The sequence below is a fragment of the Panulirus ornatus genome, chromosome 32, assembly GCF_036320965.1.
Source record: "Panulirus ornatus isolate Po-2019 chromosome 32, ASM3632096v1, whole genome shotgun sequence".
Taxonomy (NCBI): domain Eukaryota; kingdom Metazoa; phylum Arthropoda; class Malacostraca; order Decapoda; family Palinuridae; genus Panulirus; species Panulirus ornatus.
The window spans coordinates 24,202,065-24,218,523 of NC_092255.1; the positions used below are offsets into that span (position 1 = coordinate 24,202,065).

Consider the following 16,459-nt stretch of genomic DNA (forward strand, 5'->3'; position numbering starts at 1 on the left):
CAGTTGCCAGCATCATTTACTGCATTATTTACACTTGCCAATATCATTTAACGTAGTATTTACACTCGACACTAAGCATTAATGTAACGTGGCAGTATTTGCACTTGCCAGAATCATTTACAGCAATGTTTACACGCCATCATCATCTGATGCATTATTTACTTGACAGTATCATTTACTGCAATATTTATGTATAGTAACCTTATTTTCTGCTGTATTTACACTTTTCAGCCTCATTTACTTCATTGTGATATATATATATATATATATATATATATATATATATATATATATATATATATATATATATATATAAGGTTCCTTAAGTTTTCCTGTGGTATGTTGAGCACCGTAGGAATTCTTGGTAGGATCTTTGTATAGTATCCTGACGGATCTCTTGGTGTGGTCTTCGCACAGCATCATAAACACTTGTTTTCTCTTCCTCAGGATAAGAGCACCCACGTGCCCTCCTCATCTTCCTTCGCCATTGCCTCCAAGAGCGATGGACGCCTCCCAGACACCGCCTCTCCCTTTGGCCTCTTCGGTAAGTTTCTGCGCATGTTGTTTACTCGTAGCTGTGTGTGTGTGTGTGTGTGTGTGTGTGTAAGTACGTCACTTGGTATAGTATATGCTGATAAGCCAGGGGTAATTGACCTGTTGACTACAACGGTACGATCCCTGGTTCTGATTATATATATATATATATATATATATATATATATATATATATATATATGCGGAATGCGTGCATAGTGCCATTGTACAAAGGCAAAGGGGATAAGAGTGAGTGCTCAAATTACAGAGGTATAAGTTTGTTGAGTATATATATATATATATATATATATATATATATGTATATATATATATATATATATATATATATATATATATATATATATATATATATATATATATATATATTCCAAAAAGGTGATTTTAATGCCGACGAAGTAGGATTATTCGTTTTTACTGTATGAACTGTCTGCTTGCAGAGGAGTAATGGTCTGTCATGCACCGAACGTAATTAAAGATGAACAGGCATTACCGAATCATTAGAGACACGTCTGGTCAAACTGAGGAGGAATTTAAGCAAGAGAGATTCCAGGTAAACAAATCAGGAGATGCTACAATGGATCATGTAAATTGGCCTGATGAGTAAGTTGTGGAAATATGTAATAAGAATATCATAGTGATTATTTATGAAGTAATGAAGAGTTAAATGAAAAGAAAACTGTAATAGAATAGTTCAGTAAACGAAAGCAGTATATGATAAATGATGGTGGCCTCGCCGAAGGCGCTTGGGCAACGGTGCTTAATTTGACATCCCTCGTCGACCTAGTTATTAGGGGAGTCCAGGGCATTACCACTACCACCACTCGGTCAAGGAACTCCATACACCCTGCTAGATATGGAGGCGGTCACCACCTGAGACGAGGTGAGGATGAAGGGATGTCTGTCTTGGTGAAGGTGTCCCTTGTGTGTGTGTGTGTGTGTGTGTGTGTGTTAATCCTGTTCAGCCAGAACCATTCCGTCGTCGGAGCATCGGTCCATCAGCCTCCCTTAAGGCGTGATGTCATCCACTATCCTACCTCCCGCTCTCTGTCCTTGCATTCCCTTTTTTTTTTTTTTCTCCTTCCCATGCTCTCTCACGGTTTTCTATCCCCGCTACCCCTTTTTCTTCTCTTATTTCCTCTCGTTGTCTTCCCCCCCTTCTTTTACTCCCTTCATCCTGTTTTCTCTCCATTATTCCCTCCTGTTTCTCTTTTTACTCCATAGTTTTTCCCCCTGCTCCTTTCTACTCGTCTTCTTCCCCACACATTATCTTCTTGCTTCCTTCCTCCCGTTTTCTATCCTTACATTCCTTACATTTTTCTCCTCTTACTCTTTCTCCTTCCCCGTTTCGTTTTTCTTTTCTCCTTTACCCTCCTCTCATGTTCTCGTTGACTCCCTCCCTCGTTTTCTCTCCTTTACTCCTTCCCTATCGTTTTCTCCCTCCAACTCCCTCCCCTGTTTGACCCGCCCCCTTCCCATCTCCTTCCCACCAGAGGGGCACTGTACCTCGGGCCATTCAGATGGCCGCCCACTGACGCGTCGTCTCTGGCCCCTGCAATCCTCACGATTCAGATGACGTCAGACGTGTATAACTTGTGTTCATCTTTCGGATTAAGTGATGTGTGTTGGGCGACCTCTGGCTGATTCACTACATACCCCAGAAGCGACTGATGTTTTATAGAAGACGTGTTTATATATATATATATATATATATATATATATATATATATATATATATATATATATATATATATATATATATATGGAGTTAGATGGATAAAGGGACGAGGTTATCCTTTAAAAGGTTTAAGGCCTCTGGGAGATATGATGTCATATCTCGTCTTAAAATAAATCCCAGTCTTCTGCACCAAATGAGCCATAGAGAACAGTGCCACCAGACCCGTGCTTATTAGGGTGAAACTCTTGCAGAGACGGGCTGGTTGGCCAGCTGTAAAAGCCAAGTAAGCCTGCATTATCTTTCCCTCTGTGTGATGGAGTTTGTGTGTGTGTATATGTGTGTGTGTGTGTGTGTGTGTGTGTGTGTGTGTGTGTGTGTGTGTGGAGGGTTGTTGTTGCATTAGATAAAGGGCAGCTTATGTTAGCAGTGCATTCCTGGCCGTGATTTGTCACTGGTCCCACTGAGACTCTGGTTTTGCTCCTGTTTTGTTGCTTGGGTTTCCATGTGACTGACTTTTTCTTGTTTGTGAAAGCCTGGCTTGCCCCTGTATTGTTGAGTGTTGCCTGTAGCGTTCAGTCTGTGGGTTCCTGTGGAGTGGTCGTACTGTGTGTGTGTTTGTGGCTGTGGTATGGTCGTAGTGTGTGGTGGCTGTGGCTGTGGTGTGGTCGTAGTGTGTGGTGGCTGTGGCTGTGGTATGGTCGTAGTGTGTGGTGGCTGTGGTATGGTCGTAGTGTGTGTGGCTGTGGCTGTGGTATGGTCGTAGTGTGTGTGGCTGTGGCTGTGGTATGGTCGTAGTGTGTGGTGGCTGTGGTATGGTCGTAGTGTGTGTGGCTGTGGTATGGTCGTAGTGTGTGGTGGCTGTGGCTGTGGTATGGTCGTACTGTTTGTGGCTGTGGCTGTGGTATGATCGTAGCGTGTGTGGCTGTGGTATGGTCGTAGTGTGTGTGTGTTTGAGGCTGTAGCTTTCTCGTATTTTGCCGATGTTTACGTGTGCTAGGTTGTGGTTTGGTGTTTGTGTGTAACACACAGCCTTGGTCATGTGTTGTGTTGTGTTCTCTGTATCTGTGAGATTCTGGCTTGGTCGTGTTGATGTTGTTTTGTTTGTATTTGTGAGACTGTGGCTTGTGGTTTGCATCAGTGACTGAAATTTTTAGATTTTTCTATATTATATTAAGATTTCCTTTGTGTTGTTTGCATCAGTGACTGTGATTTTGTTTGTTATTTATTTTTATGTTGTGTGAAGATTTCATTTGTTGTCCTTGCACCTGAGACCGGATTTTTTTTAGTGTTGTTGCCCTTGTTGCAGGAGCCTCGGCCTGGGGAGCGGACCGTCTGGGTTACCTGTCACCCTTCGCCTACGCCTACACTAACGGCACTTCTGCAATGGTGAGTACACCTACCACGGCTCTCCTGTATTGACCAACCTAGCAACTCTCCCACCACGTACACGTTCGACTGCCGTTCGACGAAATCATCACCAGAGGCAGTCTTATTTCCCTACGTGGCAACTCCCCGCCACGGACAGTTTCATATACACCTGCCAGGGTCAGGTGTATATACCTACGAAGCTACGTACCGCCGCGGACAGTTTCATATACACCTGCCAGGGGCAGGTGTATATACCTTCGAAGCTACGTACCGCCACGGAGAGTCTCGTGTACCACATGGCATTCAGCAAAAGGGGCAATGTTCATGTTAAGGTCTCCATGTTACTTTTTCTTAGGAATTTTTTTTTTCCTTTCTGTGTAAAGTTGTCATGTATGGGTTTAGCTTTTGCTTCTTCTTTTCACAAAATGACACAGAGCAAGGTATTCTTAACTTGTGTATCTGTTCTTCCCACCTCCCTTCCTCATTGCTAACATTTCCAGTGGCACATCCTTCGCTGAGGATCTGGACCCTCGAACTCACCTTCCCACCAGCGGCACCAGTCTGGGGCGGCTACAGGAGAGGCGGTGGTGGAATATAGCAGGCGCTGGGTGTGGTGTATGCATCGAGAGAGCATTCCATTGATAGCTAGGGTGGAGGGTACTTGTGGTAGGTGGAGGCGGGTATGGAGCGGACGGTAGGTATACCACATCGACACAGGAGGTGGTCTGGTGTCCCGTTCTCCACCGTCTGGTGTAGGATGCGTGAAGCGCCGTTCTTTGTCTCCTGAAGTCACATATGGTGATGTCGGAACATCAGAGCCAGCCACGCTGGTTGGTGCTGGTGTACGTGACAGGGGTGGCGGAACAGGTGGCATGGGTGGCGTTACAGGTGGCATGGGTGGCGGTACAGGTGGCAGGGGTGGTGTCACAGGTGGTAGCATCGGTAGAGGGGCCCCGGCGCCTCGCCCAGTAGTCTTATCACAGAGTGACCGTTTAATCTTGACTGATAAGATTGTCGTCGGTGCAGTTTGTGGCGGGGGGCGCTCTGAAGGGAGGTGTAGTGCACTGGGTTTACAGGTGTAGGACACAATATGTGTAGGAGACGCAGCACAGTGACTGATAAATACTGGATATGATGGGTGTAAGGCATCTGGCATAGAGGGTGTGGAGCTGTAGAATACTGCACTTGTTGAAGTGTACCACGCATTAGGTGTAGGAATGTATGGTAGGAGGTATATGGAGACTTGAGACACATCTTGTTATCCCAGAGGTTGTAGACACCCTGGGTGTAGAGTGTTATAAGAAGAGTGAGTGTAGATGTGTAGGAGACATTGGGTGTGGAGGGCAGGACGCACCTGTTCTACACAGTGGGTGTTGGGGCAGGACACACCTGCTCTACACAGTGGGTGTAGGGGGCAGGACACACCTGCTCTACACGGTGGGTGTAGGGGGCAGGACACACCTGCTCTACACAGTGGGTGTAGGGGGCAGGACACACCTGCTCTACACAGTGGGTGTAGGGGGCAGGACACATCTGCTCTACACGGTGGGTGTAGGGGGCAGGACACACCTGCTCTACACAGTGGGTGTTGGGGCAGGACACACCTGCTCTACACAGTGGGTGTAGGGGGCAGGACACACCTGCTCTACACGGTGGGTGTTGGGGCAGGACACACCTGCTCTACACAGTGGGTGTAGGGGGCAGGACACACCTGCTCTACACAGTGGGTGTAGGGGGCAGGACACACCTGCTCTACACAGTGGGTGTAGGGGCAGGACACACCTGCTCTACACAGTGGGTGTAGGGGCAGGACACACCTGCTCTACACAGTGGGTGTAGGGGGCAGGACACACCTGCTCTACACAGTGGGTGTAGGGGCAGGACACACCTGCTCTACACAGTGGGTGTAGGGGGCAGGACACACCTGCTCTACACAGTGGGTGTAGGGGGCAGGACACACCTGCTCTACACAGTGGGTGTAGGGGGCAGGACACACCTGCTCTACACAGTGGGTGTAGGGGGCAGGACACACCTGCCACCTGGGGAGTGGCTCACCTGATGATGACTGCATTCCACCAATTGGTCCCCAGAGGCAGGGCGTCCATCATGGCCCAGCTGCTGCCCTCACCTCCCCTCTCCTCACAGCACCACACACCACACCTCTCCTCCATCACTACACCCACACCACCTATACCTCCATCACTACACTACACTCCACACCGCTCCTCCATCACTACACCCACACTACCTCTACCTCCATCACTACACACACACCACCTCTACCTTCATCACTACACCCACACTACCTCTACCTCCATCACTACACACACACCACCTCTACCTTCATCACTACACTACACTCCACACCGCTCCTCCATCACTACATGAGCACCTGTGCCTCCACTCTGCTCTTCTGACACCTGCCCTTCATCTCTACAACCTTAACACCTGACCTTCATAACTAACCTGAGCACCTGCCCATCGTCTTTACACCCACAACATGTGTCCTCCAGTACTACGGCCTAAACACCTGTCGTCTGTCACCACCGCCTCAACACCTTCCTCATTTCAGTACACCCTGCACAGCACTTGATATACCCAGACCTGCTGTACCTAACAGTTAAGAAGATCAGGGAAGCGTGATGGCAACATTTTTCACAACACCTATAACACCTGTTCAGTTTCTGCACCCCCCCCCCCCCCCCCCCCTGCGCAACCCTCGACAACAGTTGTTCAATTTCGCTACATCCTCCATCACTTCCTTGTGATTCCTGCAAGACACCTGTTCAGTTTCACTTTAACCCCCCCCCCCCCTCTCCTGCCCCCATCCCAACCCCCACAGCACCTGCCTAGCTTCACTACACCCTCCCTGCTGTGTACACACAACACCTGCCCTACACACGCATTTATGGAGAGAACGGCAGATCAGCCGAGGTATGTGTGTGTGCGTGTGTGTGTGTGTGTGTGTGTGTGTGTGTGTGTGTGTGTGCAGTTGTGTGGCGATAGATAGTTACAGTCAGTAGGTATATATATGTACGTACTGCTTCGATATATACCTGGCCTGACGGTACCATCCATAGTTGGAAGGAGTACCGTAGTTATGCGAGTACCTTAGTTAGTTAGGAGTACCCTAGTTGTTGATGAGTACCTTCGTCGTGTAGCACTTGGGAGGACTAGAAGACGTGAGAGCGTTGGAAGTGTTCAGGGTTGGTAAGGAGAACAGGAGGGGCCTGGATAGTGTGGTCAGCCGGGGATGAGAGGTCACATGGTCACCCCGCCCGTCACACACACACTCGCACACACACACACACTCGCACACACACACACACACACACACACACACACACACACACATACACACACACATACACACACACACACACACACACACACACACACACACACACACACGAAAAGAAATTGGACGCATTTAATTTCTCAAGATAGTCTTTGGAGTTTGTATAGGTATCAGTACAAGGAAGGAGTTCCCCTTCCTCCTCCTCCTCCTCCTCCCCCCCTTGTTTTTAATGACAACACCAACGCACGCACGAACCTTGAACAGATGCTTGGTATTGCGCGGTAAGTGACATAACAATATACCTCTGGTAAATGGCTTGTCAGTTGTCTGCCTCTTCCACATTATGACTGTAACTTTATGATATCTTTTAGAAGCCTTTTGCACACGAACGTATATACTCTCTCTCTCTCTCTCTCTCTCTCTCTCTCTCTCTCTCTCTCTCTCTCTCTCTCTCTCTCTCTCTCTCTCTCTCGTTACCTGGTGCTCCTTCATAGCAGGGTTTTGGGCCGGAGGGAGTGATGGGTGGGTAGGGAAGGAGCCCTCTGCTTCACTGTTAGTGCCTCCGTGTACGTAACGGAGAAGCTTAGGATTCTAATGCTCTTCTACTACAGAGAAACTCATCATAAGACCATCAGGTCTTCTGTTGTCTGTTCATCCCGCGTGTTTTCATGATACTCTCGTCATTGACCATCAGGTTTTCTGCTATCTGTTCATCTTATATGTTTTCATGATAACCTCGCCATAGACCATCAGGTCTTCTGTTATCTGGCCATCCCATGTATAGCAGCCGTAGCTCAATTGGTTCACGAATCGTGGGAGGAGAATTACCGACGTGACACTACTGGTGAGAGTGACTGGAGATCCTCCTCTGTTATCTGTGGACATACGGACCTTCGGCCATGGAGGTCAACTTAGGTCAAACGGCCATCATAAGCCTATTGTGACCCCCTCATGATTAAGACAGGTGTCGTGTGTGGTGGGGGTGGGTGGGTTGTTGGAGGAAGGGAGGGAGAGAGACTCTTTATGGGGGTGTTGACGGGGGTTGAATATTGCAGTTCGGATTCTTGAGGTGGAAAACGGATATTTTTGATGGTAGGGTGTTGGCAGTGTCATGAAGTGGGTTCATTGGTGGCTATTATTGGATGGGATTGGAGGAAGGGGGGCAGAAAGTGATGGTGGTTTAGGCAGGTCGTGGTTGTGTGGTAGTGGGGAGACGGACTTGGGGTCATAGGGGTGTGAACTCTAACCTCCGTTGGGCGATAGGTCAGCTTGGGGACTGACCTGACTCCCTGCCCACTAAGGAGGGTGTGTCGGGTCGCTGTCTGTTGGATAACGCTACACCGGCAGCAGCAGCAGCAGTGCCGGACGGTATGACCCTGGAACACGGTGGAGCGACTTGACGACGTAACATGATGGTACGACCCCTGAGCACAACGGTACAACCCCACACTAAGACGGTACAGCCTTTAGGCACGACGGTACAACCCTTGTGTATGATAGCCTGGCCTTTTCCCTGAACCTTCAAGGGACAGGTCGAAGGTCACGCAATCCTTACCCACGGGTATGACCCGTCGTGGCCACAGGTCATCATATACCCACCCTCGTGCTGATGAAGGTCAATGGCAGCAGTCACAATGATCCTTCCTCAGAGCTCCCTCTTCCCTGGTGGTGACCAGAGGGATTCTTTCCGTTGCGACTCACGTGATCTTATCACCCTATCAAGGTGGTATAAGGTTATATGATACATCAGGGAAGCATCGTAGTGTTACAATCTTCGGAGAAGACATGGTCATATCGCCCTTCCACCACGTCAATCGTTTATACGTCATGTGGGTTCTGTAGTCTTGTGTATTCTCCTTATCCTCCTGTAGTCTTCAGTCACCTGTCCCCTTACCTTCCTGAACTCGTTTGTACTCTACTCTTTCCTCTCTCTCGCCTGGGCAGGGTTCAGTCAGTGTCCCGGTCTTCCTGTACTCATTTGTACTCCTGCCCTCTCCTGGCCAGAGTACCTATTACCATGCCCTTCACCTGTCACTCAGCCTCTGCTCTTAAGGGTCGTATTCCATTATTACTGCGACTGAGCAGCAGCTCTAGTGTTAATTAGTCTTGTCTTCTCCGTATTCCCTTGAAGTTCTCTGCTGCTGTATTGTGATAACTAGGCACAAGTCTTTACTTTTTAAGTATATATTTTTTGCCTTTAAGTGAGTAAGAAATGAGTAAGGGTCTGAGTCTTCTTAACTCATTCTATATTTTCTCTTACAGCCTCACTCTGCCTCACCTGTCCTCTTGTCTCTCTTACCCCCTCTTCCTCACCTGTATCCTGTACCCATGCCCCTCATCATTCTCCCTCCTCATCTTCCTCTCCTTCTCCTCCTCTTTTCTTTTTCACTGTATTTCAGTGGGCGGCGGCGGGGTGGAGAATGGACGGCCAGTGGGTGGCCGTGTAGAGAACGGGCGGCCAGTAGGTGACGGGGCTCTGGGTTCAGCGGGCCGTGGGTGGTAGAGCCAATGGGCGGGCTGGGCGGCCGGTAGGTGATGGGAATCAGAGGAGGAGTTGGGTGGGCGGGTGGGCGGGCGGGCGGACAACAAAGAGCGGGCGGGCTGGGCGGTTGGGAGCGTGATCAGGTTTGTGGGCAGCGGCGGGCGTGAACTGTGTAAACAAAATGATGGGGATTAGGAGGGTTTAGCGGCGTGACTCGACGATTTACCGCTCCCTGCCCGCCCGAGCCGCCGCCGCCACCACGTTGTTACTGCTCCCAGGCTGGGGCGGGGAGGCAGGAGCAGGCCTGGGAGGCAAGCAGGAGCCAGCGGGGGCAAATGAGGCCGGGAAAAGCAAGCTAAAGAGGAAGGAAGAGAGAGAGAGAGAGATGAGGAAGACAGTAAGACGCTATTTCACAGGAGGATGGATGAGACGGGATTTTAGATGTGGACAGGAGACGGGAGAGGAGGGAGGAAGACAAGAGATGGGAGGGGTAGGGAGGAAGACAAGAGATGGGAGGGGTAGGGAGGAAGACAAGAGACGGGAGGGGTAGGGAGGAAGACAAGAGGAGGGAGAGGAGAGGGGAAGTGACAGCAGGAGGCAGGACGGCACAAGGAGGGAGACACAAGGCTGAGAAATTTGAACCCAGTCTAATTTAAAGAAAATGGGACTCTGGTAGGGACACACCTTTTCTTTTTCTTTTTTAAGCTTTCTTTCTTGTAATGATAAATGATAGGTATTGTGGTAGCCAGAGGCCCTGTTTTATGAGCTTGGATACTGTACACACAAAAACACACTCCTGGGAAACTAGAACCATGTTTGATTTAAAGAAAAAGGGAAGGTTGTGGTGGCTAGCATTGGCTTGAAACATATATTCCTTGTAATGATAAATGATGGGTATTGTGGTACCCACAATTTTTATTGCGTAAACTAAGTTTTGTAAAATGATACAATTATAAACGAATCACCGGTTTGGGTAATTTGAATGAAGTGGAAAGAAAATGGGAGGGATATGGGACACTTGTTAAGCTTTCTTTTGATGAGAAACGTGTATTGTGTAACCCACAAATAATGTTGTGTAAACTAGGATAATGTAAACTTAGTTGATGTAAATTAAGTTCATTTTATAAAGTAAGTTGATTCATTGAGAACCATGGAAATTCGTAAGTTCTTACTCTCCAAGTTGTCAGCAGCACGTTGATAAGGTTACCTGACTTGTTATTGAACACTAGATTGATGTAAAAGTTAACATTGTATTGTAAACTAAGTTGATAATCTTAGGTTGGTTGGATAGTGTAAACTAAGTTGAGGAGACCAGATAAGAGGAAGGGTACACCCTCTTTGCGACTTGGAGGCAGGTCCCCCGCGCGCGTCAGGCCGTGTGGGAAACGAAGATTGGTGGGCGAGAAGAAAATATTGAGGAAAAAAAAAAATAAGGGAAAATAAGGAGATAATGGAAGGAAGGAAAGGGCCCTCCACACACACACACACACACACACACACACACACAGCGCCGCGGGCGGCACCCATTGTCTTGGAGGACGCCTGTCTGTGGGTCTGTATTCCCAGCTGCCCCCTTCTGCCTCTGTACAGCGCTACACGTTAGTTGTACATGTTGTACGTTCTTTGGGAGGAGACGTTGTACTGCGAATGTGTACACCGTGCCGACCCGTACATTGCTCTGTGTGTGTGTGTGTGTGTGTGCGTGGAGACATGGTGCACCCTGGCACATGTACTGGGGTCGTTGGCTGTTCACCTTACTCACCCTTCAGTACTGCGATCGATGTGTGGATGTGAATATTTCATCCGGCGGTTCACACTTCACCCGCCACTGTTCACGGCACCCCCCGTGGCTAGGTGTTCGTCTGTATCGTACGTTGTTGTACGCATTATGCCCGCCGCTGGACTCGTCTTGGTGTTATCTTGGGTGTGTTTTAGCCCATTGCTGTACATGGAACACTTTAATCAGCATTGTACATGGTGCAAGTTTAACCCACTGATTGTACAAGGTTCGGTGTCGTCAGTGCTGTAAGTACATTGCAGGCTTCACATTAAACAAGCTGTTATTATTTACGCACTTTGCATGCTGGGGTACAAATGTGGTTGTGATCATATATTTACCGTACCCGTTGTACACAGTGGTAGTACACACTTGTTGCTACTGATGTACACCTTGAACCTTTGCCTGAAGTCTACCTTGTGTTGTTTTAGTTTACAGGTCATATGTGTTTTATAGGGAGATGATATTTTTAGTAGTAGTTTATGGGTAATTATTTTCCCATGTCGTTCAACCAGATGATTTTCACGGTACGACCCGTGAGCGCGACGGTCTGTCTCCTCGATATGATGGTTTGACTGTGGTCAGGTCAAAGGCCAGGTCCTCATACTCGAGGGTGGTGGACCGTGTACCGCCTTTTTTAAGGGTCGTGCCGTCGTATTTAAGGTCGTGCTATGCTGCTTAGGGGTCGTATCGTCGTGCTCAGGTGTCATACCGTCGTGCTTAAGGGCGACAATTTCGTGCCTGAGGGTCGTACTGTCGTGCTTACCGGTCGTGCCCAAAGGGTAGAGCTAGACGTTCGAGAGGTCGTGCAGTCGTGCTCGGATGGTCGTGCTAGTGGGGTTAATTTTGCTGTTTGGATTACCCTGGGCGACCTTTGTCGTGGAGGTTTACGTCGGGCGACGACACAGCTCGTCTGCTGATTTTGCATTCCACTTTGTTTACGTTAGTGGGTTCTTTTGCTACACCAGACAGAGACAGTCCTCTTTGTCCACACATTAGGGCGTTTGTGTCGTCTTTTTTTTCCCCTCCTTTGTTGTCACCCATTGAATAGAAGAGGGTTAGAATATTTTTTTTTTTTTTGTAGAATTTGGGAGTATTAATATACCAGTTGTGGCCACTGGGGAAAAAAAAAGTCAGTAAGGCGTATTTATCACGAGCAGAGATTGGATACATGTTTATCCACTTTCAGTTTGGCACAAATTTTGTTCTTATTAGTTTGAAGTCACTGGCTGGAACTTCGTACCGAGGATGCTGTTCCTGAAATTTGCAAGTAATTAGTGCAGTTCCCTGGTAATTAATTAGCCTCTTTGACTGTAAATGAGTCTTTTTACAGTTTGATTTTTTTTTGGGGGGTGGACTGGTGATTGACAGTGGGTGGATGCCCGTTAGTCCATCTTGTTTTTGGTCTGATTATTTATATACCCGGGACGTAAACCTGTGTGGATCACGGACACCAGTATTGCGTGCTTGTAGTTTGATGAATGACAGTGGGATGCATCATCATCTTCAGTTCGTGATTGACAATGTCGCTGACATCCTTCAGTCCAACTCGTGTTGGGTGTGATGGTTATTAACCCAAGGTTTCGGTTTTACAGCGGCTAAAGCGATTGTCTAGCAGGAGCTGAGCCGTGCCGTAGTGAGGCAGTCTGAGTTATGGAGGCCAGTGTGTGTGTGTGTGTGTGTGTGTGTGTGTGTGTGTGTTCACGGGAGGGTGGGAACCGTGGGGGGTGGACGGGATGGGGGGGGGTGAGGTGAAGCGTGGTGAGGGGACGGTGAGAGTAGGGGGACAGGAGGAGGAGGAGGAGGAGGAGGGGGGTTTTAAGTAGAGATGAGAGGGAGGGAAGACAGGTGCCGCAGTGGTGAGGGCCCGGCCGCTGCAGGAGACCCGACCAGGGTAAATGTGTCCTCCACCACCCACGGTCCGTCCCAGGGCTTCATATATATACTCTCTCTCTCTCTCTCTCTCTCTCTCTCTCTCTCTCTCTCTCTCTCTCTCTCTCTCTCTCTCTCTCTCTCTCTCTCTCATGTCCGTCCATGGCCATGGAAACCATTTGCTCCTCCCTGCTTGCTGGTACCGGACCCCTCCTTACTCATTTTTGTTTTCCACCTCGAAGTATGGATATCCTTGTGTACACTAGCAACCCCCCCCGCCCCCCATAGCCTCATGTTGACCAGTGCGGCGTAGGTCAGTGCCGTGTGTGTGTCTGTTTGTCTGTCTGCCTTTCTCCTCCCAGCTGTAACCTGTAAACATATAAGCTTGGGGTCACTATACTAGGTACAAAAAGTTGGCTTGAGCATTGTGTTAGTTGGTAGTCGCCTCCGCAGGCTGGGTTTACACTCGGTGCAGACATCCTTGCTCCGTTTATTGCCAAAGAAAACGGAGTCTTAATGTATTGTTAAATTTGTTCTGGACGAGAAATACTTTGTACTAAAAGGTCAAAGGCCATGTTCAGTGTCGGTGCATTTTAGGGACACCACATTTCACTGATTTTTTTTTGTCTGTGATTTATCATATAATTTGTACATTTGATGTAATTGACGAAATTTAATTGCCACCTGTAAAACCTTTTAACTACGTGATAATTATAAACTTTTTTCTTTCATCGATAAATGTGATAATGAAATAACTTGCATCGTTTTTCTTATATATCTTTTTTTCTGAATTGATTACACCTGTCATCTCTGTCAACATGGTGTTGAAGGCAAGAAGTTCATCATGGTATTTGACTGAACACAGACGACAGTACCTTGGAATGGTGTGAGATACGGGAAGGTGTGGAGCTGCAACTGTGGGGTCATAGGATGTTGGTGGATAGCTTGTGACGAGGCGCAGGGTTACGACAAGGTGAGCATGGGGTCTACAAGGTGCAGTTGGCTTGGTCGTGGTGATGTAGGGTGGGCGCTACAGGGTGGTTGTGGTATAGGCTCGGGAAGGAGGGGCAGGATGGAGGTGTTGGTGTAGGCTGGGTGGGGGGCTACAGTGTTGACGGTGGCCGGTGGGGGTGACGGTTATGGAAGATGGTTGGTCCAGTCCGTGTCCGGCCCGGCCGCGTCTGGTGACACGCTCGTCCATCGCCAGCCTCTCAGAAAACCAGACACTTGTTTCTAAACATTTTCCTCGCTCCTCCTCCTCCTCCTCTTCCTAACCCTTGAACACATGTCCCAGTTACATACGTAAGTGAAATAACTTAAAGTGATGTGACGGTCACTAGAAATTAGAGGCATGTCACCAGCAGTGTGGTAGGACTGTAGTCTGGTCGCCGCATTCCACACTCCTCCTAGATGGTATCGCTCAAGGGTTTGTTTCCACCTGTACAAGCCCAGCTTTTTCTCCACACTGATTTCTGCTGAGGATAATGCACCTTGTGGGTCAGCTAGCTGCTATCGGCAGGTTTATTATAGTTGAAGTCGAAGGTATTTTACGGTATGGGTGTGACCGTATGGTCCCGCAGGAACCAGAACCTCTTAAAAAGGAAGAGATTTGTTATCGGCCGTTAAAAAAAAAAAAAAAAAGACTGACCACCACAACACGGTTTTTTTTTCATCTTCTTTACCACCGCGTCGAGACAGACGAGTGGTGGACAGTGTCTTAAGGTTACGCGCGTCTTGCCCCTGGAACCTTGCCCAGTCCTCCGCATGTGGCTGTCATTGTACCTCAGTGCTTCAAGCTTTGGATAGTATCTCTCTCTGCGGAAGACTGTCTCAGAAAAAAAAGATAGAACGCTGCTTCAAACAGCATTATCTTCAGTAGGACAGTTGTGGCCGTTCTTCTGTGTTTATGGTGAGACGACAGTAACTGCAGATGTGGTGAGTAATGCTCAGAGGTTCCATATACCTGAAGCACCCCTAGATAGATAGATCAATAGATGGTTAGATTGCATACGGTGTGTGAGATGTTGGTGTGGTGTAGTGTGCAAGCTGCGGGTTGCGTGCGTGACTTGTGTTTACCGTCGGTACGTGACGAGGCACCCCATGCTAGGTCTAGTGTATACATACATGGCTCTCCCCTCTCTCTTCACTCTGACATCGTGTTTTCTGCTCCCAGCCACCGCGAGATAGCGGCTTCCTGCTACTTTGGTATATATGGTTTGCACCGCGTGTTTCCCCTCTCCGTCTTACACTGCGTATGTCCGGTTTCCCTTTGCGCTGCTTGCGTTTTGCATCGCCAGCGTCGGTTTTGTGCTTTTTGGGTTGTGCACCACCTTGACTCGTGTGTGTGTATATATATATATATATATATATATATATATATATATATATATATATATATATATATATATGCAGGGAAGGGTATCGGGTTTCGTACGGGTACATTGTAATGGAGGAGAGTAACAATGTCCCAACTCAATATCTAAATAGACGGAGGCAGGATAGTAAAGCGGACCTGTTCTTAGTTGAGAGGAAGTTGATCATTTTGATGAATTCTGTCAGCCGCTGGTGTGAGAGGGTGAGCACTGGTGTCGGATTGCACTTGAGGGTGAGGGAGATCCAGGGTTCGACACTTGAGGGCCGACCCGCAGCCGTCTTCCAGGAAATGCCCTGAGGCTTCGATCCTGGATCGAGCATTGAAGGTCCCGATCCGTAGGCGACTTCAAGGAAATGTCCTGAAGTTGAGATCCGGAGGCGAAACTTGTGGGCCGATCCGCGGGCGGTCTTCAGGAGATGTAATGAAGTCTTTTTTTTTTTTTTTTTAGGGGTTGGTCTGGAAACGATACTTGCTGGTGTTTTGACTGAGGAAAAGAAATGAAATATTTTGTTTTTTCTGTAGTGGATATTTGCAGTTTTTATCCTGTGACTTAGAGTAGGTATGGGATGATTACGAAGCGGTGCTGGTAGACCCGGGGGTCGTGAATTGGGCTTCCAGCGAGTGAGCTTTGAGGCTGTGAGCGCGTTAGATCCTGCTACTGTTGCGCGTGGAGCACCCGTAAAGGTGATTCGTGAGTCGACGAATTGTAGTCGACACATCAAGAAAAAGAACATGAGTAAATTTCCGTGTAGATTTGCTCCTGGTATGGACGGTGCGAAAATTAGTTTACCTTGCGTAGGGTGTCGGTGGACTTTAGGGTGAAGGTTGGGAGGTGGGAGAAGGGGGATAGTGTTCTTGGGCTGGGAGGTGAGGGGGGGTGGAGAGGTATGGGGGCTGGTGGCGGGTGATGGGGTTGGGGTGCTGGTATGGGTGTGGGAGCTGATGGGAGAGGTGTGGGAGGGGAGAGAGGCCTGGTGGGAGCGTCAGTGTTTGTGTGGGAGTTTTTGCTGTTGCGACCGGCAGTCACATCTGTCGGGTGGGGCGGGGTAGGTGGCGGT

General features: G+C 48.4%; 1 protein-coding gene across 9 annotated transcripts in view; it reads left to right on the plus strand.

Moving 5' to 3' along the window:
- Window positions 1-16,459, plus strand: part of pan (transcription factor pangolin) — a 649,800-nt gene that overhangs the window by 109,372 nt on the left and 523,969 nt on the right. For 7 of the 9 annotated variants that reach the window (XM_071681257.1, XM_071681250.1, XM_071681251.1 and 4 more), the window contains exons 2-3: window positions 448-544; window positions 3,537-3,616. In XM_071681257.1, the coding sequence (XP_071537358.1) occupies window positions 3,614-3,616 (3 nt within the window). In that variant the 5' untranslated portion in view covers window positions 448-544; window positions 3,537-3,613. The remainder of the gene's footprint in view (window positions 1-447; window positions 545-3,536; window positions 3,617-16,459) is intronic. The other 2 variants (XM_071681258.1, XM_071681252.1) reach the window with 1 other exon arrangement.